Genomic DNA, 24581 nt, shown 5'->3' on the forward strand with positions numbered 1-24581 from the left:
GGAGAGGTGTGGCCCAGTTAGAACAGGAGGAGGAAGAAGAAATGAAAATAAAAGAAAAAAAACAGCAGTTACTATAAGTTTGAGAATTCAATAACAGTGTTGTTGAGCAGAAGGATCTTGGGGCCCAAGTTAATAGATCCCTAAAAGTGGCTATATAGGCTGATAGAGTGGCTGAGAAGGCAAATGACATTGCTTGTCTTTATTAGTAAGACACTTAGTTCAAAAGTCAGGAACTTAAGTTGCAGCTTTATAAAACTCACGTTAGGCCACATCTGGAGTATTGGATACAGTTCTGGTTGCCCCATTATAGGAAAGATGTTGAGGCTTTGGAGAGGGTGCAGAAGAGGTTTACCAGGATAGTTTTCTCTGGAGTGGTGGCTACTGAGGGGACATCAGATAGAGGTTTGTAAGATTACGAGGGGCATGGACAGAGTAAACAGACAATATTTTTTCTAAGGGTTGAAATGTCTAATACCAGAGGGCATACATCGAAGGTGAGAGAGGTTATTTCAAAGGAGATGTGAAGCGCAAATTTTTTACACAGAGAGGGAAGGGCGCCTGGAATATGCTGTTTGGGGTGGTGGTAGAGGCAGAAATATTAGAGACTTTAGATGGACACATGAAGGTGAGGAAAATAGCAGGATATGGACATTGGGTAGGCAGAAGGGATTAGTTTAGTTAGCTATTGTTTCGACATGACATTGTTGGCCGAAGGGCCTGTTCCTAAGCTGTACTGTTCTATCTTCTATGTACTCATTCTGCCCGGTTAAAGACTCTTCAAGCAGAACATAAGTGTTGTTCTTCTAGTTTTCACTTGGATTTGACCTGCCAGTGGAGGAGACCATGGACAGACTTGAGAGTGTGGGAATGGAAAGGGGAAATGAAATACCTGGGCATCAGGAGGTCCCAGCCGAAGCAAAGGTGCTCAATCAGTGACTTCTCTGAGGGATTTCACTGGGATTCTCTTGTGTGCAGATTATACATTTGCCAATGCTTTGAGTTAAAGTTGACAGCACCATGGTAGCATAGCGGTTAGTGCGGTGCTAATCCAGCTCGAGGTGTTCTGGAGTACAGAGCTCAATTTTGGCGCCGCCTGTGTGTTCTCTCCGTGTTTCCTCTGGGTGCTTCGCTTTCCTCCCACAGTCCAAGGACATACTGGTTAGTAGGTTAATTGGTCATTGCTAATTGCCCTGAGATTCGGCTTGAGTTAAATTGATTGTTGGGTGGTGCGGCTCTTTGGGCTGGAAGGGCCTGTTCTGTGCTATATCTCTAAGTAAGTTACTAAATAAATATGTCATAATATGCTGAATTTAGAAAGGCTGAAGTACACTAATGCATTTATATAATTATAGGACTAAAAATAATTACTTAACAGCATAAAATCAGTTTCTAGAAGTTACGGATTCAATGTGAAATGATTGTCATTGTGCATCGCAGAGCAGAAAGCCAGTTACTAAAAGCCCTTGAAAGCCGCAGGGGTGAAGTGGTGACTCTGTACGGTGACCTGACTGAAGTCAAAAAGCAATACAATGGTGTGCAGGGCTGTCGCTGGAAGGTAAGGGGACTACATCAAGACTCATCTATAGCTTTATGACACCCCCTTCCCTCAGTGCAGCACTAGAGCTGGTTTGAGTGAAACCTTTCAGCAAATGAGGAGCATATCTGTCGCCTTGCAAATGAGACACGCCTGGAGATGTAATGAATCCTCCATCAACCTTTCCTACCAGGGTGACAGCTTGCTTTGAAAAAGGTTGTAAATGCAAGAGAGATTGTGGTATAATTCCTCAGACTGGCATTTCTGCCCCCCAGTCAGCATTCGATAATCTTCCAAATTGCTGTGTTTCAGAGAGATAAAGATTTTTTTATGGCTTCCCGTCTTGAAACATACAGTATAGTCAGAGAAGCAATGGCAATCTTGCCATGCATAGCAATTCCATTGGTGAAAGACAAGATCTTCATTTATATAATTCTGAACTTAGGACAAGAGTGGGTGATGGGAAGTTGCTGGGAGTCGGGAGGGTGGTGGGGGGGGGGAAGAAATAATATAAAATGTCATGTTTGGCATGCAAAATTATCTAAATATATTTCTGCACAAAATTTGTTGGGGGTGTTTAATTTAGAATGTGTTTAATATCTTTAGACTGCCTGCACCAGTAATCCTGCCTAGAGGTTTTAAATAAAGATTACCTCCATTTTTCATATAATGTTAATTTTGGGTTTCAGCAAGCAAAATATAAAACTTAGATTTTTTTTCTTCATTAATTAAAATTTTGCAATTAGAATGAAAGTAATTGACATGTTGCTTAGTGCTTTAAAAATGAGATTTAAGTGTACGAAAGGATCTGGGAACTGCAGACAATTTCTTGCTGAAATTTACAATTTGTAACCTTTAAAGGTGTGAAGTAATGCTGCATAAAATCCAAACCAGCTTTTGGAGACACACTTCCCATGATTTGCCCATGAAATCCTGTAAGGGAATGATGACGTAGTAAAATGTTTGAGGGTGGAATTCTGGACTGGATTTACAAAGATATGTCGTAAAGGCTATTTTTTTTTTCCAAAGGAGAGCAAGTGCTTGTAACATTTAGGATTTGATTTTGATAGTCTCTTGGCTACACTGGTTCTCTACCCTAGAGGGTTATGGAGAAGAGATCACTGGGGATATTTAAAGAGAAAATAAACGTATTTTCAAAAGATCAGGGAATTGAGTACCATGGGGAACTGGCAGAGGAGAGGAGACAAGGCCTAAGGCAGATCAGCCATGATTGTAAGGCAGGCTTGAGGGATTGAGTGACATATTTTTGTTCCTTTTTTCTTATGTTTTAATTGCTGCCCTTGCATGCTGACTTATTACAGTTTGAAGTTTGCAAAGATAAATCCTAGAAAGTGGTAGAAATGTTCAGCAGATTAGGCAGCTATCTGTTAACGAGAGAAGCAGAGTTCATGGGTCAGGCTGGGGAACTCTTGAACAGAACCGGGAAAGAAGAGAGAACCTGTTAGATGGGAAAGACGTGGATGGAACAAAAGGAATAACTGGGATTGGCTGAGGCCAAGGTTGCCTTGGTGATAAGATGTTGATGAAAGAATATGGAGAAACCTGTGGAGTACAGGGTTTTAAGAAATGCCCAGGTAGCAGAGAATACTGTTGGATGGTCAACAGGAGAACTGACCAGTCCTGATACAGAAAAAGTGAGCCTTTGAAGTTGTTGTGAAGTTTAACTTTATGTTAGCTTTGTGACATTATTACATGTGGATATAACAACAGTATTCCCCTTGCTATCAGAACTAGGTTCTGTAGATAAGAATGACCACACTCTCTAGCTGAAGAATCAACACTGAACATCCAGCAAAATGACAATAGAAAGAGTACAGTATATATTCTGGGTAAGGAACTTCAAATCACCAGATATCACCAGTGAGTTCACCACTTCATGTTCCTAGATGTAGCTTGGCCAAGTACAAACCACAAAGAAACGCTATGGCCAAGAAAGCACCCCAGTGCCTGTACTTTGTCTATTGACCCTCATCAATCTTTATGGACGCACCTTGGAAAACATCTTTATCCAGATGCATCACAATTTTTCCGAGACAGCGAGAAATTGCAGAGAGCTATGAACATAAGTCAGTCTGTCACGAAAACCAATATCCCCTCCATGGATTCTATATGCACTTCCCATTGCCTTGGAAAAGCGGCTGACCTAACTAAAGAGCTCTCCCACTCTGTGCATTCTCTCTTCTCCCTCTACCTATGGGGCAGAAGATACACAATCTTGAAAGCACATCAAGCTTAAGGACCGTTTCTATCTCAATGTTAAAAGACTATTGAACAGATCATGAGACCGTAAGACATAGCAGCAAAGTTAGACCATTCAGCCCATTGGGTCTGCTCTGCCATTCCACCATGGCTAATTTATTACCCTTCTCAACCCCATTTTTTTGCCTATTCCCTGTAACCTTTGATACCTTTACTATCCAAGAACCTATCAACCTTGCTTTAAATATACCCAATGACAGCAGTCTGTGGCAATGATTTCCACAGATTCGCCAACCTCTGGCTAAAGAAATTCCTCCTCATCTCCGTTCTAAAAGGATGTCCCTGTATTGTTCTCTGGTTCTAGACTACCCCACAACAAGAAACTTCCTTGGCATGTCCACTCTGTTTGGCCCTTTCAATGTTTGATAGTTTTCAATGAGATTCCCCCCCCCCACCCCACCATTCTTCTAAACTTCAGAACCATCAGTGCCCTGATATGTTAACCCTTTCATCCCTGGGATTACTCTCATGAACCTCTTCTGGACCCACTCCAGTGCTAGCATATCCCTTCTCAGATCAGGAGCTCATGAGCTCAAAACTGCTCACAGTACTCCAAGTGCGGTCTGACTAGTGCCTTACAAGGCCTCAGCATTACATTGTTGATTTTTTTTAGATTATAAGGACCCGCAGTCCTCTTTTATTCTCATTTAGTAATGCATGCATTAAGAAATGATACAATATTTCCTCCCGTGTGATATCACAAAACACAAGACAGACCAAGACTGAAAAAAACTATCAAAACCACATAATTATAACATACAGTTACAACAGTGCAACAATACCATAACTTGATGAAGAAGTCCATGAGCGCAGTAAAATTTCAAAGTCACTCAAATGTCCCACATCTCACGCAGACGGAGAGAAGGAAGAAAACTCTCCCTGCCATACCCGACCACGGTTCGACTCTGAGTCATCCGAAAACTTCAAGCTCTGATCAGCTCTCCAACACCGAGTACTGAGCGCCATCACTATCCGAACGATTCGACCTCCTTCTTGGTCACCATCAGCGAGCAAAGCCGGGGATTTTGAGGCCTACCCTCCGAAAGATTCCCGATCACACAGTAACGGCAGCAGCGAATGGGCGTTTCAGAAATTTTTCCGGATGTTCCTCTGTGCTTTCATGTCCATCTTCATCAAATCAGAATTGTCCACGGCCCCTATTTAACAGATATGATATAATTTTTCATCGGAGGGCTGCGCACGCGCGGATCGCTGCTTCTCTTCTCCTCCTACCTAAATAATTTTATATTCTAGTCCTTGAAGTGAAAGCCAACGTTGTATCTCCCTTTCTTACCACCAATTCAACCTGCAAGTTAACCTCAAGGGAATCCTGCACGAGGACTCCCAAGTCCCTTTGCACCTCTGATTTCTGAATTTTCTCCCTGCTTAGAAAATTGGCTACTCTTTTATTCCTTCTACCAAAGTGCACCACCGTATACAATACTTCCCTCCACTATATTGCATCTGTCACTTCTTTGCCCATTCTAAGTTCTTCTATGGACTCCCTGCTTCTGTACTCTACTGGCTCCTCCACTTACGTATCTTTGTCTCATCCACAAGTGTGGCCACAATGCCACAAGTTACGTCATCCAAATTATTGACATGTAGCGGGGAAAGAAGTGGTTCCTACATCGCCCCCTGCAGAACACCATTAGTCACTGACAGCCAAGCAGAAAAGGCCATTGTTCCCACTCTTTGGGTCCTGCCATTCAGCCAGTCTTCTATCCATGCTGGTATCTCTCCTGTAATGCCATGTGCTCTAATTTTGTTCAGCAGCCTCATGTGCAGTACCTTGTTAAAGCCCTTCTGAAAATCCAAGTAAACAACATTCACTGACCCTCCTTTGTTTATTCTGCCTGATAGTTCCTCAAAGAATTCCAACAGATTTGTCTGGCAAGATATCCCCTTAAGGAAACCATGCTGACTTTGGCCTATTTTATCATGTGCTTCCAAGCACCCTGAAACCTCATCCTTAATAATGGACTCCAACATCTTCCCAACCACTGAAAACAGGCTAACTGGCCTACAATTTGCTGTCCTCTGCCTCCCTCCCCTTGTAAAGAATGGAGTGATATTTTGACCTCTTGACCTTGCGACCTCGCAATCTGACTCACCATGGCCCTTACTCCTTATTGGTGTATTTGCACTGCACTTCCCTTATAACTACATTCTGCATCTGTTATTGCTTTTCCTTCGTACTACCTCAATGTAATTATCTTGTGGATAGATGGCATGCAGAACAAAGTGTGTCTTGGTAAATGTGACAATAATAAATCAATTAGCAATAACCAATTCATGCAGCCACAGGGAAAACATGCAAACACCATGCAGGCAGGACCCGAGATCAGTATCTGGATTCTGCCATCTTGGCATAAGGATATTGTCTTGAAAAAAGTAATGGTAAAACCAAAATCAGTTTATTTTTTTGCTTACATCATCGAATCTCGCAGCATCAAAGCAAGCCCTTTGGTTTTGGTTATCAGCTGAAAGTCTTCCCCAGAGCTGGGATTCGGACCCAAACATTTGAAGCTACTTATATCTAATTATTTATATCTTTCTTCCTTCATGGCCCCAGAATGGGGAGGTGCATTCTGGGTAAAAAGATTTTCCAACTCTTCCATTTCCACAACATTGTACCTTCTGGTTGTCTACCTTAACTCCAAGAGAAATGGATTCTTCCACTTGAGGCCAACCACAACTTTATGTGTCAAAGCTTGAGAAATTAACCCTGAAGCACTGAGTTGTACAGTACAGAAGTAGAGCCACAATGTCCAAGCCATTCATTGTATGTAACTGTACTAATTCTGTTTCCGATTTATCTACCAGCCTATCGAAACCTTCCTCGTATGTAAAATTCCCCAATCCTCTGAGAATGATAGGGAGGAGGATTTCAGATGAAAGTGTTTGGATTTCTGAATACTGTTCTGTGTTAGTGTACTTATGCAAAGTGTTGTATTTAGGTTGAGTGGTCTGGGACTCCTCAGCCAGCACAGATCCATCTGAAATGCCTACGAGGTGTGAAGGACAAGCTGCCTAAAGGACGGTACATCCTCAGAGTTTGCCTGTACAGCCGGCTCGGAGGCTCTCCTCTGCACTGGTCTAATTCGAAGGATCGGCACTGGGCACAGGCAACCCTACCTGTCCACCATGACGGCAACTTCTACGACGTTGAACTAAGTTTCAACCAAAGCATTACCATGGTAAGCAATGTTAAAGTGTTTACTTTGGTGGAAATGTGTCCTTTGTTAGTGGTATCCTGCACGTTCAAGACAGAGATTCATAGGTTTTTGGACATTTAAGGGGATCAGAAGGTATGTGTTAGTGAGAAAAGGGGTTTGAGGTAGCTGCTTCTGCAAGTCTCCTGCAACTTGGGTTTGACCCTGACCTCAGGTACTTTTTGTGTAGAGTTTTCAAGTTTTCCCTGTGACTGTGTTTTATCCGTGTGCTTTGATTTCCTTTCACATCCAGAGTACATGTTGGGAGGATAAGTAGCTGCTGCATTTTACATGTAGAATAGGTAGGTTTCAGGAGAATTAGGGTAGCTGAAAGAATGTTATTGGGAACTAAGCAGGGGGATCTGACTGATGCAGATATTCTGAGAACTGGCATGGACATGAAGGGTCAAGTGGCTTCCTTCATAATGAATCATGAAAGTACATTCTCTCATTGATTAGTAGAATAGGAAGTTTGGGCTCTGTTTTGTAATTATGTTCCGCTAAGTAAGATGAGTTGTTTGTTTGAAGGAATTCAGTCTGCCTGGCCTCCCGTGGAGTTGTACCTGCTCATGTTTCTATTAGCACTCAACTTGGATTGATTATTTTGGCAGTTGAGCAGTTGGCACTGCACACTCCTTAACCTCAGTGTATGAGCCTGCCTGAGTCCCGTCAGACTGATGGATAGAGCAGCCCAGTGCAGTGAGGTGAACACAGCTGAAGAAGATTTGACTAGACCAATAAAGCTCTGTAAAATCACATTGTTTTTATGGAGTTACAGGGGAATAAATTGAACCCCAGTCAGTAACACTAAATGCACTCTGTTGTTATAACACCATTTCAAAATCTGCCTCAGAAATCCAGTTCAGGGGAATGGTTTTTGAGTCAGCAGGTAATACCCTGACATGCTTGTGTAGCAGGGGATGAGTTTCTAAGTGCCTGCTCTTGACTTTCTCACTGTCTACTTGTGAATGCCTCTAAGAGGACCAAAATGTTGTCACAGGATTTGGAGGCTTCTGTGCTTTGAGGACTTTATGCTTTGGCTCTTGGTAGGGTCACCTGTGCCAAACAGGTCAGAGTGTAGAGGCTGTACTAAGAGTGGTCCACTGGTCTTCCAGGGTTGGGGGTTCATCTCAGGGCTAAACAACACTGACTGGTAAAAAACTTGTTACGGAAACAGCAATGAAGGCTCCTTGGACATCTGAGTGTGATGGTATTCCTGGGTCTGATAAAATGAACAAACGTAATTTTATTCGTTTTCTCTACAAGTTACCGAGGAATGGCAGCTTCCAACTGCATTGATAAGTGCTGAGCTCCTATATTGGTGATGCTTGTGAACTGCAGGTGATTTGAAACAGAGTGGCTGTCTTTTTATTTCTGGAGTGTCAACATAACTGAGCAGGCCAGCATTTATTGCTCATCCTTGATTGCTCGTGAACTGAGTGACTGGCCAGGTCATTTCAATGAGCACTGAAAAAGCAGCCACATTGTTGTGGTCTGGAATTGTGTAGATGAAGGTCAGTTTCCTTCTTCTATGCATAGACAGTAGTTAACCAGATGGGTTTTAAGAGCAATTCATTGAATCATGATTGTCATTACTAATGCTAACTTTAGTTTAACTTTGTTAAGTAGCATAGATTTGTTGGGGAGATTTAAACATCCATCTCCGGATCATTTGATTTGGATTGTTTCAATTGCAACAATTGACAGCATCCAAATAAACTTACTTGCACAATAATTGTACTTTCAGGAAAGCGCTGTCACTCCTTGATTTTGTTCTTATCCTTGCTATCTCCATGATTTCTGTGCTCCACTAATTCCAGCTTCTTGGCCATCCTGGAATTCAAGTGCTCTGTACTTGGCGGTGTAGGTTTCCGCAAATAAAATGAAGGGAGGCGTATAAGGTGTAACAAAATCCGTAAAACATTTTATTGAACTCCAAAACCTACACAACAAAAGCGCGCTAAAAACCTCTTACGTAATAACGTTATCACGTCAGACCAGCCTATTAAAGCGAAAATCCAACTCAGTGTCGGTAGTTGTGAATTATGTCCATTTCTCCCAATTACGTTACCCTACAGCAGCACCTTCGGCTGGCAAGACCTTAAACTCTGGACTACCCTCCCCACACTTAACTCCTCTCTTCTCCTTTAAGATACACCTTGAACCTCTACTCTTTGACCAGGTTTTCAGTTACGTTCTCTAATTACCATCTCGGCTCTGTAAATTTGAAGGTGGTTGATTGATTGGCTGGTTGTCAGTCGTATCCAATGATGATAGTTAGATTTGTGCAGTTCTGTTGGGTGTCCGTAGATGGCTGCTTAGACCAAGTTGTGAGCGACATAGATGTCCACAATGACGACATGAGAACTCTGCTGGATCTGGAGTAGAGGCACTGCTATTGCCTTCCTCCTTTGTCAAGCAGCGATTAGTACTGCTCAGCGTCTCTCCTCCAGTTTGTTATGAGTGGTTCTAACCAAGGCTCGCCAGCCACTCCAGTCTTGCGCACTCTGTTCCAGCCATTTTGGTACAAGCCCAGCATTTGCAGTGTTAGCATTCACGCAGTCCTTGAACACTTACAAGGCCTGCCTTGATACCTCTAGCCCAGCAAAAGCTCACCAAATGGTAGCTGCTTGGGGATTCAGGATTCCTGCACGTGTGTGACATGCCCCGTCCACCGAAGCTGTGCTTTTACAATCATACCCTCAACACTCGTGGTCCTCGCGCTGTTGAGGACCTCTAGGTTTGTGACTCAGTCCTGCCAACGGATAACAAGGATTGACCTCGGACGACGCATATGGAATTCTTCTAACATTTTGAGCTGTCTTCTGAATGCGTCTAGGTTTCACATCCGTACAGGAGACAGCTGAGGACAACAGCTTCGTACACCTTTAGTTTTGTGGACAGACGGATGTTTTGCTGGTTCAAAACATGTGATCACAGTTGAGCAAGGCTCTAGATGGCCTTGCAAATCCTGGCGCTGACTTCTCTGTCTAGCGAGCCATCACTACAAGTAGCACTGCCGAGGTACTTGAATTCTTCCACTGTTCTCAGTCTTGTTCCTTGATAGTGATAGAGGGGATGGTAGCAGCTGATCCAGGAGCAGGTTGAAATAGGACTTCTGTCTTGTTTAGGCTGATGGTTAGACCAAAGAGACACAAGGCTCTGGCAGATTTGTTGACAATTAGCTGAAGGTCGGACTCAGCATGAGCCATCAGAGCACAGTCGTTGGCGTAGAGGGCTTCATGGATGAGTTTCTTGACAATCTTCATTCCGTTGCTCAGATAATGCAGATTGAAGGGTGATCCATTAAGTCTGTACTTCCGGTAGACACCACGTTCGAGGTCTTCGATTGCATGGTTCAGCACATATGTGAAGAACAGGTTGAACAGCACACACCCTTGATTCACTCCGTTTGAAATACTGAATTTTTCTGAGGTATCACCATTTGAAAGGACTTGGCCAGTCATATTGTCATGAAGAAGGTGGATGAATTTGAAGGTATTGCCATGTCAATGGGTCTGTACACCAGTCAAATTCCAATTATCTGGAATATTTGGGACATTGATTGGGCCAGACTAGCAGGTTTTCAAGAATATTGAATGTTATTTCTCGTAATACCCCAGCATCATTGATTTAATTAATTTCCCATTCTTCCTAATATCCTTAAGTACATCAAAACTACAACACCTTAATGAGCTTAATTAACCAATTGACTTTTATTGGGTGTTACATAGTATAATAAGTTTTCTGCTGAACCAGTTGAGTTTAAAGGGAACTCAAGAACCAGGGCTCTGTTGGGTGGAAATTGTGTGTGGAATCCAGGGTGCCAGTGAGTGGGGAAACAGTGCATGAACTGGGGTCTTTGTGAATGGACAGCAGTTCAGCAAATACATCCTGGTGAGTCAGGTGCTGAACCGTTGAGATCTTCACATCATTCGAGTTTGACTGTAAATGGAAGATTATATGAGGCAACAGCTGTAAAACCATAACAAATCTGGAGGATGCTAGATGTCTCCACAGGCAGGACCTGTGGAGAGAAACAGAATCATGCTTTTAACTCTTTGATTGGAATATTCATGATATTAGAACAGGACCATCAGATAGTACCATGCTAAGGATAGCTAATGTTTCTTCAGTGGAAAATAAATAAATTTATAAGCAAGATGCTATTAAACTGGAAAGAGTGCAGAAAAGATTTACAAAGATATTGCTATGACTTGAGGGTGTTATAGTGGGGTGGCAAACCTTTATGACAGTGTGTCCAAATTGATGATAATTTTTTTAAAAAACATATAAAACTATAAGATATAGGATCTTCTAAAAAAAATTCTCCTGCAGGTAGATTAGGAAAATCAGGTTGGTGTTGGATTCCAAGAGGGGAAGTCTCTAGAATGGCTATGAGATTTTTTTTTAGAGTAGCTCGTGGTTGAGCTCACTAGAGGATCAGCTGTTCTGGATTGGGTGATGTGCAATGAACTGGAATTGATTAGAGAGCTTAAGGTAAAATAATCCTTAGGTAAAGTGATCATGTTATGATCAAATTCACCTTGCAATTTGAAAAGGAGAAGTTAAAGTCAGATGTATCATATTACAGTGGAGTAAAGGGAATTACAGAGGCATGACAGAGGTGTTGGCCAGAATTCTTCAGTAAAGAAGACTGGCAGGGATGACGATAGAGCAGTAGTGGCTGGAATTTCTGGAAGCAATTTGGAAGGCACAGGATATGTACATCCCAAAGAGAAAGAAGGATTCTAAGGGCTATCATGGTTAACAAGAGAAGTCAAAGCCAATATAAAAGCCAAAAAGAGGGGCTATAATAGAGCAAAAATTAGAAGGAAGTCAGGGGGTTGGGAAGCTTTTAAAAACCAACAGAAAAAATAGTCATTAAGAAGGTAAAGATTGAATACAAAAGTAAGCTAGGCAATAATATTAAAGAGGATACCAAAAGTTTCTTCAGATACTGAGTGTAAAAGAGATGCAAGAGTAGATATCAGACCACTGGAAAACAATGCTGGTGAGGTAGCAAGGGAGGACAAGGAAATGGTGGATGAACTGAATAAGTATCTTTCATCAGTCTTCACTGTGAAAGACACTAGTAGTATGGTGAAAGTTCCAGGTGGCGGGTATCATGAACTGTGTGAAGTTACTATTACTAGGGAGAAGGTTCTTGGGAAACTGAAAGGCCTGAAGGTAGATAAGTCATCAGGATCAGATGGGATGCACCCCAGGGTTCTGAAAGAGGTGTCTTAAGAGATTGGGGAGGCATTAGATCTAACAAGAATCTCTAGATTCTGGAATGGTTCCGTAGGACTGGAAAATTGCAAATACCACTCCAATCTACAAAAATGGAGAGAGGCAGAAGAAAGGAAATTATAGGCCAGTTAGTCTGACCTCAGTGGTTGGGAAGATGTTGGAGTTGGTTGTTAAGGATGAGGTCTCAGAGTACTTGGAGGCACATGATAAAATAGGCTGTAGTCAGCATGGTTTCCTCAAGAGAAAATCTTGCCTGACAAATCTGTTGGAAGGCTTTGAAGGAAAAACAAGCAGGATAGGGAAAAGAGAATCAATTGATGTTGTGTGCTTGGATTTTCAGAAGGCCTTTGACAAGGTGCCATACATAGAGCTGATAAACAAGCTATGGGCCCATGGTATTACAGCAAAGATTCTAGCATGGATAAAGCAGTGGCTGATTGGAAGGAGGCAAAGAGTGGGAATAAAAGGAGCCTTTTATGACTCGCTGCTGGTGACTAGTGGTGTTCCACAGTAGTCTGTGTTGGGATCGATTCTTGTGTTACCTATCAATGATTTGGAAGATGGAATTGATGGCTTTGTTGCAAAGTTCACCCACAATATGAAGATAGCTAAAGGGGCATTTAGTTTTAAGGAAGTAGAGAGGCTATTGAAGGACTTAGGCAGATTAGGAGAATGGGCAAAGAAGTAGTAGATGGATATAGTGTAGGGTAGTGTGTGCTCATGCACTTTGTTAGAAGAAATAAAAGGGTTGACTATTTTATAAATGGAGAGAAAATACGACAATATGAGGTGCAAAGGGACTTACGGTCCTTGTTCAGGATTCCTTTAGGGTTAATTCGCAGGTTGAGGCTGTGGTGAGGAAGGCAAATGCAATGTTAGCAATCATTTCAAAAAACTAGAATATATAAGCAAGGATGTAATGTTGTGACTTTACTGGTGAGGCCTCACTTGGATTATTGTGTTCAGTTTTTGGCCTCTTATCTTGGAATGAATATGCTGAAACTGGAGAAGGTTAAAAGGAAGTTCATGAAAATGATTTCAGATTGAATGGCTTGACATACGAAGAGCACTTGATGGCTCTTTGCCCGTATTCACTTGGAATTCAGAAGAATGAGGGGTGATCTAATTGAAATGTATCAAATGGTGAAAGGCCTTGATTGAGTGGTTGTGGAGAGGATGTTTCCTATGGTGGGGTTGTCTAAAACCAGAGGTCACAGCCTCAGAGTAGAGGGGTGTCCTTTTAGAATGGTGATGAGGAGGAATTTCTTTAGCCAGAGTGTGATGAATCTGTGGAATTCTTTGCCACTGGCTGCTGTGGAGGCCACGTCTTTATGTACAAACGTTTGTATAGTTAAGGCAGAGGTTGATAGATTCTTGATTGGTCAGGGCATGAAGGGATATGGGGAGAAGGCAGGAGTTTGGAGCTGACAGGACAAATAGATCATCCATAATGAAATAGCAGAACAGACTCAATGGGGCAGTAGCCTAATTCTCCTCCTATATCTTATGGTCTTCTGGTCTATGCCATGGTAATCTTGACAGCAATGGTGTATACATCAAGGTGCTCTCAGCAGTCAAGACTATCATCTGCTCAAGACTAATCAATAAGATTCAAGATCTTGGCCTCAATACACCTTTGAGCAATTGGATCCTTGATTTTCTCACTTGCAGACACCAGTTAATTTGGATAGGCAATACCGTAGATGTGTGGTGGAGGGAATATTGACTGGTTGCATCACAGACTGGTATAGAAACATCAATGCCCTAGAAAAGCTAACAAAAAGTAGTGGAGCAACACATACAAAATGCTGGAGGAACTCAGCAGACCAGGCAGCTTCTATGGAAAAAAGTACAGTCAACATATCAGACCGAGATCCTTCAGCAGGACTGGGGGAGAAAAAGCTGAGAAGTAGATTTAAAAGGTGGGAAGAGGGGGGAGAGAAACACAAGGTGATAGATGAAACCTGAAGGGGGAGGGATGAAGTAAAGAGCTGGATAGTTGATTGGTGAAAGAGATACAGACCTGGAGAAGGGGGAGTCTGATAGAAACATAGAAACATAGAAAATAGGACAGGAAATAGAAGAGGACAGAAGACCATGGAAGAAAGAAAAGGGGGGAGGAGCACCAGAGGGAGGCAATAAACAAGCAAGGATGTAAGATGAGAGAGGGAAAAGGGGCTGGGAAATGGTGAAGGAGGGGGGGCATTACAGGAAGTTCAGGAAATTGATGTTCCATGCCATCAGGTTGGAGGCTACCTAGGTATTGTTCCTCCATTCTAAGTGTGGCCTCATCACAACAGTGGAGGAGGCCATGGTTAGAGATAGAGAAATGGGAATGAGGAGTGGAATTAAAATGGCTGGCCACTGAGAGATCCTGCTTTTTTCTGGTGGTTGGAGCATAGGTGCTTGCAAAATGGTCTCCCAATCTACATCGGGTCTCACCGATACACATGAGGCCACAGGGGGAACACCAGACACAGTATATGACTGCAACAAACTCACAGGTGAAGTGTTGCCTCACCTGGAAGGACTGTTTGAGGCCCTGAATGGTAGTGAGGGAGGAGGTGTAGGGGCAGGTGTAGCACTTGTTCCACTTGCAAGGATGTGCCAGAAGAGAGATCAGTGGGGAGGGTCGAATGGACAAGGAAGTTGTTACGATTTTGTAAGGTACCAGCAGCAAGAGGTGAAAAATTGAGTTGGGTTTTAATATTCAAACCACTATTTATTTACATCTACTCAAAAATATAGAAAACTAAATAAACTACTTTCTTAAACAGTTAACAGTGTTATGAGTCTACAGCTCCCTTACAGTCAAACGTAGAACCTGTTCTTAACAAATCTTACTCAAGCACAGTCTTAAAGTGGCAGTTCAGAGAGTCACAGTAATTCACGAAATGGGTGAGAGGAGAGACTTGTCGATTCACAGTGCTGCGACGAGGCAATCATGACGAATTCCAAAGATTCCTTGGCTAGTGAACGAAGAAACAGTTGCCGAAGATCCCAGCTGAGGAATACTGTTCAGAAGTCTACGAAGAGCGATTTCACAAAGTGACTGTCATGAAATCCACACCCATGAATCATATGAAAGACAGACACGTCTCCAGAATGCACAGTGTGCCACTGATTAACCCAATCCTTTGGGTCTGGGTAAGCTTTAAACTTTACCCTTCTCGATCGTGAGCTGCTCCCGGATAGCTCTAAGTCTACAATCTTCACTCTCTCTCTTTCTTTCCTTCGACTCCTTCTCAGCACTATGCCCATGTTTCTTTTATACTGTCTGCATATGTCATAAGGTAATGCTCACAGAAATGAAACTGTGGACTCCCAGTAAAACAAAACTGTGGACACGTAAGAGCAAAATTTTAAATACAATCTACAATATGTGGACAATACATATACGGTTATCATACAGCACACTACAAACTAATACAACATATTTCAGGAGCATATACAAATATTAAATTTCACTCCATTATTAAAATTACATTGCAAGTTTAACATCTGGAAAGACAATCAGCAATTACATTATCTTTGCCTTTAATGTGAGTTATCATGAGATCATATTCTTGCAAAATCAAACTCCAATTCAGCAACCTTCTATTTTTGTTTTTCAGCTTACTCAAGAACACCAATGGATTATGACCTGTATAAACCACAAGTGGTTTCTGAGCTGTGCAAACATACACATCAAAATGCGACAAAATTAGAATAAGTGAAAATAATTCCTTCTCTATGGTGGAATAATTTCTTTGATGCTCATTGAATTTCTTTGAAAAGTAAGCCACAGGATGGTCAACATCATCATAATCATCCCTTTGTAGTAACACTGCTCCTGCAGCTTTATCACCGGCATCCACAGCTACGGTTTGGCAAAATCAGGTGACCTGAGCACAGGTTGGTGACATAAGATAGCTTTCAGTTTATCAAATGCCTCCTGACAAGGTTCTGTCTAAACAAACCTTTCACCCTTCTTCAGGAGGTTAGTCAATGAGAGAACAATATCAGCTAAGTTCTTATAGAACTTGCGATAATATCCGATCATTCCTGGAAATCTTTTAAGAGCCATTTTCCCGGCTGGGATGTGAATCTCGGAAATAGCCTGAACTTTTGCCTGAACAGGAGCCAATCTGCCTTGACCTACAGCATAACCAAGATAGGTCACAGTGGCATGGCCAAATTCACTCCTAGCTAGGTTAATTGTAAGGTTGGCTTTTGAGAGCCTTTCAAACAGCTTTTCCACTGAAGAGATATGGGCTTCCCAGGTGTTATTCCCCGTGACTAAATCATCAATATAGACATCTGTTTGTTTTAACCCTTGAATTACAGAATTAATCATTCTTTGGAATGTTCCCAGAGCATTTTTCATTCCAAGTGGCAGGACATTGTATTCATACAACCCAGAAGGCATCACAAAGGCAGAAGTTCCTCTACCTCTATCTGTTAATGGAACACACCAATATCCTTTTAACAGATCAATCTTTGTAAGAAACTTAGCTTGTAGAGGGTTTGTTTGTACAGGAAACAAACAAGCACTTTATCTGCTGGCTTGAATGACCTCATTCTGGCTTGTTTATCATACCAAGTTTTCATTCTTTCTTGGGCTGATTTTAAATTTTCTTTGCTAGGTTGCAAGCCCTTTGCAATTTGTCCTTGAACTTCAAAACATTATCTAGCAATTTAACATGCAGGTCATTATTAACCCACTGTTCCTTTAACAATGCCAAAGATCGTCTGACCTAGTGACCAAACACAAGTTCAAAGGGACTAAAGCCTAGGGACTCTTGTACTGACTCCCTTGCCACAAATAAAAGCAAATGAACTCCCTCATCCAATCCTTCTCCTTTTCAATACAGAATGTCCTAACCATGGTTTTGAGGATAGAATAGAATCTCTCTAAGGCCCCTTGGGATTTTGAATAATACGCAGACAACGTAATCTGTTTGGCTCCCAGCTTGTAAGCTACCTGCTGGAATAATCCTGACATAAAATTACTCCCTTGATCAGACTGAATTTCTTTAGGCAAATCAAATAAAGTAATAAAAACTTTACGAGAGCCTTCGATACAGTTTTGGCTTTTATATTTCTGAGAGGTATTGCTTCTAGAAATCTAGATGCTGTACACACGATAGTTAGCAAATACTGACGACCAGCTTTAGTCTTTGGCAATAGGCCAACACAATCCACAATAACTTTAGAAAAGTGTTTACCAAATGGAGGAATAGGCTGCAGTGGGGCCACTGGGGTGACCAGATTAGGTTTACCCACAACCTTACAAGTGTGACAAGTCCTGCAAAATGTTGCAACATCTTTCCTCAAACTAGACCAGAAGAATTGTTTAAAAACTTTGTTCACAGTTTTATTCACAAATAGATGGCCACCCAAGGGTTTACTATGGGCCAAAGTTAAAATCTCATTCCTATAGGCTTTAGGAACTGCAACCCGGTGAACAATTGCCCATTGCTCACTTGCAGGAACATCACGCGGACTCCACTTCCTCATTAAAACTCCATCTTTGAAATAATACCCTACTGGCACTTTATCAGTATCCTCACCTGAGAGAGCTATTTCTCTTAAAGCTTCAATCTCAGGGTCTCTGCTCTGTTCTGCTCTAAACTCCTTCCTAGATAGAGATAGATCTTTATTATCAGATTTAATACCTGGATCCTGGCAGAAAAGTCCCTGACAAGTCATCAAAATCTGATTCCCTATTTGGGCTATCATGAGTAGCCGAATCATGCTGCACAGGACCATCTGCATTGGCAAGTTTCTTGGCCCTAGCTTGGGTTACTGCACAAGAGGGATAAATGATAGGGTCTATCTTTGAATCATTATTGATTGGCTTAGTTGTCAGCTACACTTTACCACCTGCAAGGTCGTTCCCTAACAACAAAGAAACACCTTCCATCGGTAAACTGGGTCGTAGACCTATTTTAACAAGTCCTGAATCTAACTCTGACTTCAAGATTACCTTGTGCAGAGGTACTGAAACAATGTCACACCCAGTACCCCGAACAAAGTGACTGTCATGAAATCCACACCCATGAATCATACGAAGGACAGACATGTCTCCAGAATGCACGGTGTGCTGCTGATTAACCCAATCCTTTGGGTATGGATACCATTAGACTTTACCCTTCTCGATCGTGAGCGGTTCCTGGATATCTCAGTCTTCAGACTTCACTCTCTCTCTCTTTCCTTCGACTCCTTCTCAGCACTATGGCCACATTTTTTTTATACCGTCTGTATAGGTCATAAGGTAATGCTCACAGAAACGAAACTGTGGACTCCTAGTAAAACGAAACTGTGGACACATATCAGAGTTGTATAGGGAGCGATCTCTGTGGAAAGCAGAAAGTGGAGGGGAGGGCCCCATTCAGTTTCACTTACCACCTTGTGTTTCACTCTCCCCTCCCCTCACCTTTTAAATCTACTCCCTAGTTTATTTTCTCCAGTCCTGCTGAAGGGTCTTGGCCTGAAATGTCGACCGTGCTTTTTTCCATAGATGCTGCCTGGCCTCTTGAGTTTCTCCTGCATTTTGTGTGTGTTACTTGGATTTCCAGCATCTGCGCATTTTCTCTTGTTTGGAAAAAGTAGTGGACATATCCCAGACTATCACAGGTAAAACTCTCCCCAACACTGAGCACATCTACATGGAGCACTGTCACAGGAAAGTGGCATCCATCATCAAGGACCTCCACCATCCAGGCTATGCTCTGTTTTTGATGCTGCCATCTAGAAGGAGGTACAGGAGCCTCAGGACCAACACCAGCAGATTCAGAGACATTATCAGAGATATTATGCACAATCATCAGGCTTTTGAACCAGAGGGGATAACTTCACCCACCCCATTACAGTTCCACAACCTATGGAATCACTTTAAATGACTCTTCATCTCATGCTCTCTATATTTATTGCTTATTTATTTATTATTATTTTCTTTTCTTTTGTATTTGCACAGTTTGTTGTCTTTTGCACATTGGTTGTTTGTCTGTCCCATTGGGTGCCATCTTTCATTGGTTCTAACGTGTTTCTTGGATTTACTATGCATGTCCACAAGAAAATGAATCTCAGGGTTGTATATGGTGATACATATGTACTTTAATACCAAATTTGCTTTGAACTTTGAACTTTTGATGTTGGCAAATGGGACTAGCTTAGAATGGTATCTTGGCTGACATGAACCATTTGAGCCAAAGGGCCTCTTTCCACGCTGAATGACTCGATGACTGTTTATTTTTGTCTTGCTCCATGTTCTGCAGTCTGAGGTATTTGATCCTCTCACTTAAAAGTCGTTATACGTGCGATAGAATGGGTGCAGTATTAGGTGACTAGATTAATTCCAGGAATGATGACTTAAGAATCATGAAATCATAACCCACCAACATACTTCTGGTAAAATCCCACTGGTTGAAAACCTGGAGCTTTTGGGCAGCTTTGACAAAGATAGATCAATATGGAAAATCTATACTCAGATGAGTGTACAAATGACATTATTTGGAAGTAGGGAAATAACAGATCAGTATTTCAAGAAAAAAAATTGCTGGAAACTTTCTGTAAAACCATATAAACCATGCATGGGATTCTGCTGAGTAAATTATTCTGAAATCAGTTTAGCTTCGCCAAGAATGGTGAATTTTAAGTGCTGATTCTAAATTTTATGCAATTGTGTATTTTGAATTAACTTTATATGCATTACAGATTATTATTTTATCCGTTTGAGCTTGAGTGAGGAATATCCAATTACATTTTTATAATACCACCACGATATTGTACAATGTTAGTCACAGAACACGTTCTCTCTGGTTTGTCACATTTAATACATTATTTCACAAAATTATACAATAATGAAAACAAAAGCCATTCAGCCCATTGTACCTCTGCCCACCCTTGGAAGGAGCAATTCAGTAGTTGCTGCAACTTTGTTTTTTTTTATAGTTATTTTTCTAATTATTTCTTTCTGCTTTCTCTCTTTTGCTGTTCCTGTTATTGTACATTGCCACTTCAGTGTTGAATCACTGTCAAAGTGCAACACTGTCAAAGGCCCCATCTTTTTGAGGAGACACTGAAGGCAAAAGATTCCATGGCACCATAGTAATGAAAGATATCTATTTCCCGAATGGAAATCAATAGAGAAATGGGTATGTAAATGACATTAATTGGAAGCAGGAAAATACCAGACCAATATGAAACAAAATCTTAAAATGCTGGAATCACTGAATAGGTCAGGCAGAATTTATAGGGAGAGAAGTATATGGAACATAAAACATTTAGCAGTACAGCATGGGCTTCTTCTCCCTTCCTTTCCAGTCCTGATGAAGGGTCTCGGCCCAAAATGTTGACTCTTTATCCTCTCCGTAGATGCTGCCTGATCTGCTGAGTTTTAGTCGGAACCAGCACTTGATGTGTCTAACAGAGGAACAGGCACTTCTGCTCACGATGTCTATGATGACCATGATGCTGACTTAAACTGTGTATCTGCATGCATGTGGTCTATATCCCTCAATCTCTTGCCTGTTCATGTGTCTGTCTAAATGCCTCTTAAACATTGCTATTGCATCTGTTTCTACCACTTCCCCTGCTACCTACCACTGCCCCATAAATCACCATTACAGTTTCCCATCCTATCTTAAAGCTCTTTCCTCTGGTTCAGGGATTCCAAACCTCTTTTATGCCATGGACCAATACCATTAAGCAAGGGGTCTATGGATCCCAGGTTGGGAGCCCCTTTTCTAGCTTCACATCAGTGAACCCTCACTAGATGGTGAGGAAAGGTCATTTTTGATGAAAAGTTATTGACTGGAAGAGCAGATCCACTTTCACCATGGTTGTTGAATGGCTGTGTTATTTCAAGTGCCTGCAGGCTTTTGGTCCAGTTTTTGCCCCGTTATCCTGGCCAATAGTCAGACCTTATTCATTACCATTATGTGCTGTGTGGCATGACGTGGGCAATCATGGTCTCATGATCATGATTGCTCTTGGTAACTTTATCTACAGAAGTGGTTTGCTATTACATTCTTCTGAGCAGTATCTTCACAAGGTAGCTGACCCCCAACATTATCAATACCCTTCAGAGACTGACTGCCACCTGACGTCTGTGGTCGCATAACCAGGACTTGTGCTGTGCACCAGCTGCTCATTCAACCTTGCACCACTTGCTCCCATTGCTTTAAGTCACCCTGATTGGAGGTGAGGGAGCTAAGCAGGCGCTACACCTTGTCAAGGGTAACCTGTAGGCTAGCAGAGGGAAGGAACGCCTTACACCTCCTTTGGTTGAGACGTATCTCCACCCTCATTTAACATCACTAAAGCAGGTTATTTAGCCATTGTTGATTGCAGTTCATGGGCATTTACTCTGGTGTTTCCTATGCTATCACACCGATGACAAGGCTTCATTGGCTATATAGAACTTATTATAGAGTCATACAGTACAAAAACAGACGATTCTGCCTCACTGGTATACACCGACCAAGAGTTCCTATTTTAATCCCATTTAAGGTAGTCCCATTTGCTAATATTGAATCCATATCCCTCTAAACATTTCTTATCCATGTATCTTTTAAAAGTTGTTAATGTACCTGCTTCAACCGCTTTCTTTGGCAGCTCGTTCCATATACTGACCATCCTTCGGGTGAAAAGTTTGCCATTTACATTCCTATTAAACCTCTGCTCCCTCCCCTTAAACTTATGCCTTCTAGTTCTTGATTCTCCAAGTTGAGTAGTAAGTGTGAATTCCCTCATAATCTTACACTGCCTTGAACCCATGAAGTCCTTTGAAATGTCTTGAAAGGGATGTGAAAAATGATAAATGTGCCAGAGAATTTTTTTGATGCCGGAATATTTTTGTTTCTATGCCTTTAGCCATTCACTTTTTGTATGCCAAATTTGTTTAATTGGGCAGCAGTCCTATAACGAATCAGAATATTGTGAGTTCAAGGCCTACTTCAGCAATCCAAGCATAAGATGTAAATTGACACTGCAATGCATTGCTGAGAGAGTGCTCCCTTTCCAGAGGTGCCCCCTTTACATTATTGCATTAAATTGAGGCCCTGTCTGTTCAGGTTCTGTGGACTTCCTGTAAAAAGATTACATTTATTACATCAGTGAAAGGAAAGGCAGCATCTAATATCCACCAACATTTACCCTTCAACCAGCATGTCTGAAAGCAGTTCCTACGTAATTACTGACATGCCTGTATGTAGGTGTAACTTCAGGATTACAGGATATGTCAAGGCAAGTTAAGTGCAGTTCATTGTCATGTGCACGGGCACTGAGGTGCAGGTGAAAGGCTTGTTTGCAGCAGCACCACAAGCATGTGGGTTCAGACAGCATGCAGAATATAGATTATATATGAGACAAATTGGCGAAGGCGGAGAGGAAGTAGATTGCGTAAAAGCAAGACCGAGCATAAAAAAACAAAGAACAACTGGAGACAAGGCCATGATGGTGTAACCTTCCATTGCTGAGGTCAAGGTTAAGGTTCTGCAGGTCGGCTCAAGAACGCAAAGGTTGTGGAAAGTAGCTATTCTTCTATGTTTCAATTAAAGTGTCGGCACCATCTTAGAGATATGCCTCCAAGCTCAGGCAAACACACGCACTGCCTGTATGTTGCCGCTCAGCCATTGAGGCTTGGATAACCCTGATTCTGCAGAATGAACAGCTGTAGGTTGAGTTTTCAGAACTAAGGGGAGGGAGACGTGCACAGTGAAGAAGAAAAAAACTTTGCATGCAAATTTAATCAATCCATCAGAAAAGACAAAAATCTATCAAAAAGCAGGTAGTGGAAGTGGCAAATAACCCAGAGACAAACCAAAAATGAAAGAAGCATTTAAGTATCCCAAAGGGCAGAAAGAAATGTCATTCTGACATAAATATTTCAGAGCACATTTAAATATTCTTATGAAAACTACATGATTTTGTATAATTACAAATATCTTATGGCACTGCTCACGGTAAGTCAATATTCTGTGAGAAGAGGTACTATGTCAAATTGTATTATCAAGAACACTGATTTATTAACGTTTCACCCCTGGTATTTTCTGACTTGTTGGGTATCCAGAATTTTAAGATCCAAGGCTCATGGTACTCGGAAAGAGTTCCAGTTTTTTGGGGAGACGGGCTGAGGATACCTCGAAATATTAGAGACGAGATATGGGAGATTATATTATAGGTTATGTTATGTCCTTTTGTTCCAGGAACTATATAAGAAATAAGGAAAAATGAGTAAGTTCCTGAAATCAGCATTCACTTAGATCTGTATCTTTCTATGCCTCGCCTATTCAAGTGCTCGTGTAAATATTTCTTAAATATAATGATTGTATCTTATCCTACCTCCTCTCCTGGCATGAGTTTCAGGTATCAACCAGTCTCACTGTAAAAAAAAAACTTTGCCTTCAAATCCCTTCTGAAACTCTGTCCTCTCACCTTAAACCCATGCCCTCCTGTTTTTGGTGCACCTACCACTGGAAAAAGGCTATTGACAATCTACCCTACAGATGCCACTCATAAACTTATCACGTCACTCGTCAGCCTCCATCACACTGGGAAAAACAAGGCCAACCTATCCAGTATCCTCCATATCTGAAGTCCTTCAATCCTGATGACTCTCTCTCTCTCTGTGCTCTTCCCAGCACAGCCAGATAGAGTCACTAAGTTATACATTCCTGTTGGCCCAACTTATGCCTGCTGGCGATGTTGCTCAGTGAACTAGTCTCATCTGCTTGTGCTTGATCCATAGCTCGCATTGGAAAGGTGATTTAAAAAAAAAAGATTATATCATCTATAATGGAATTCTGGATAGAGTAACAGAAGGAAATTTAATTTTGTGTGTGTGTGTGTGTATGGAGGGGTGGGGTGCATACTATAACATAGCAGTTAGCAGAACATTTCACAGTGCCAGCAACCGGGGTTCAATTTCTGCCGCTGGCTACAGGAGTCTGTGCGCTCTCCCTGTGGCTTTCTGATGCTCCAGTTTCCTCCCATATTCCACAGATGTGTGGTTTAGTAAGTTACTTGGTCACTTGAGTGCAATTGGGCGGCGCAGGCGCCTTGGCCCAGAAGGGCCTGGTACTGTGCAGTATCTCTTTCTCTAAATAAAGTAACGTCCAAGAGAATCATATAAAGCCTCAGGCCCATGATCTCTCAGAGGAGCAGGAGCATCTGGGATGGTTTTGAGGATCTTGAGTGCATGCATCACGAGTGTGATAGAGGCAAGGGATGGACCATTCCAAAACTACCCACAATTCACCCCTCAGCAAGCCCCTTCCCATCTGTGTAAGTGCCTACAGTTCCAACATTAGCCA

At 41.9% G+C, this 24581-nt stretch overlaps 1 protein-coding gene across 1 annotated transcript in view; it reads left to right on the plus strand.

Moving 5' to 3' along the window:
- The window catches only part of ofcc1 (orofacial cleft 1 candidate 1), a 420469-nt gene that overhangs the window by 111590 nt on the left and 284298 nt on the right, over positions 1–24581 (plus strand). The window contains exons 9-10 of the mRNA XM_072248661.1: positions 1438–1555; positions 6775–7014. Of these exons, the coding sequence (XP_072104762.1) occupies positions 1438–1555; positions 6775–7014 (358 nt within the window). The remainder of the gene's footprint in view (positions 1–1437; positions 1556–6774; positions 7015–24581) is intronic.

The sequence above is a fragment of the Mobula birostris genome, chromosome 1 (genome assembly GCF_030028105.1).
Source record: "Mobula birostris isolate sMobBir1 chromosome 1, sMobBir1.hap1, whole genome shotgun sequence".
Lineage (NCBI taxonomy): Eukaryota > Metazoa > Chordata > Chondrichthyes > Myliobatiformes > Myliobatidae > Mobula > Mobula birostris.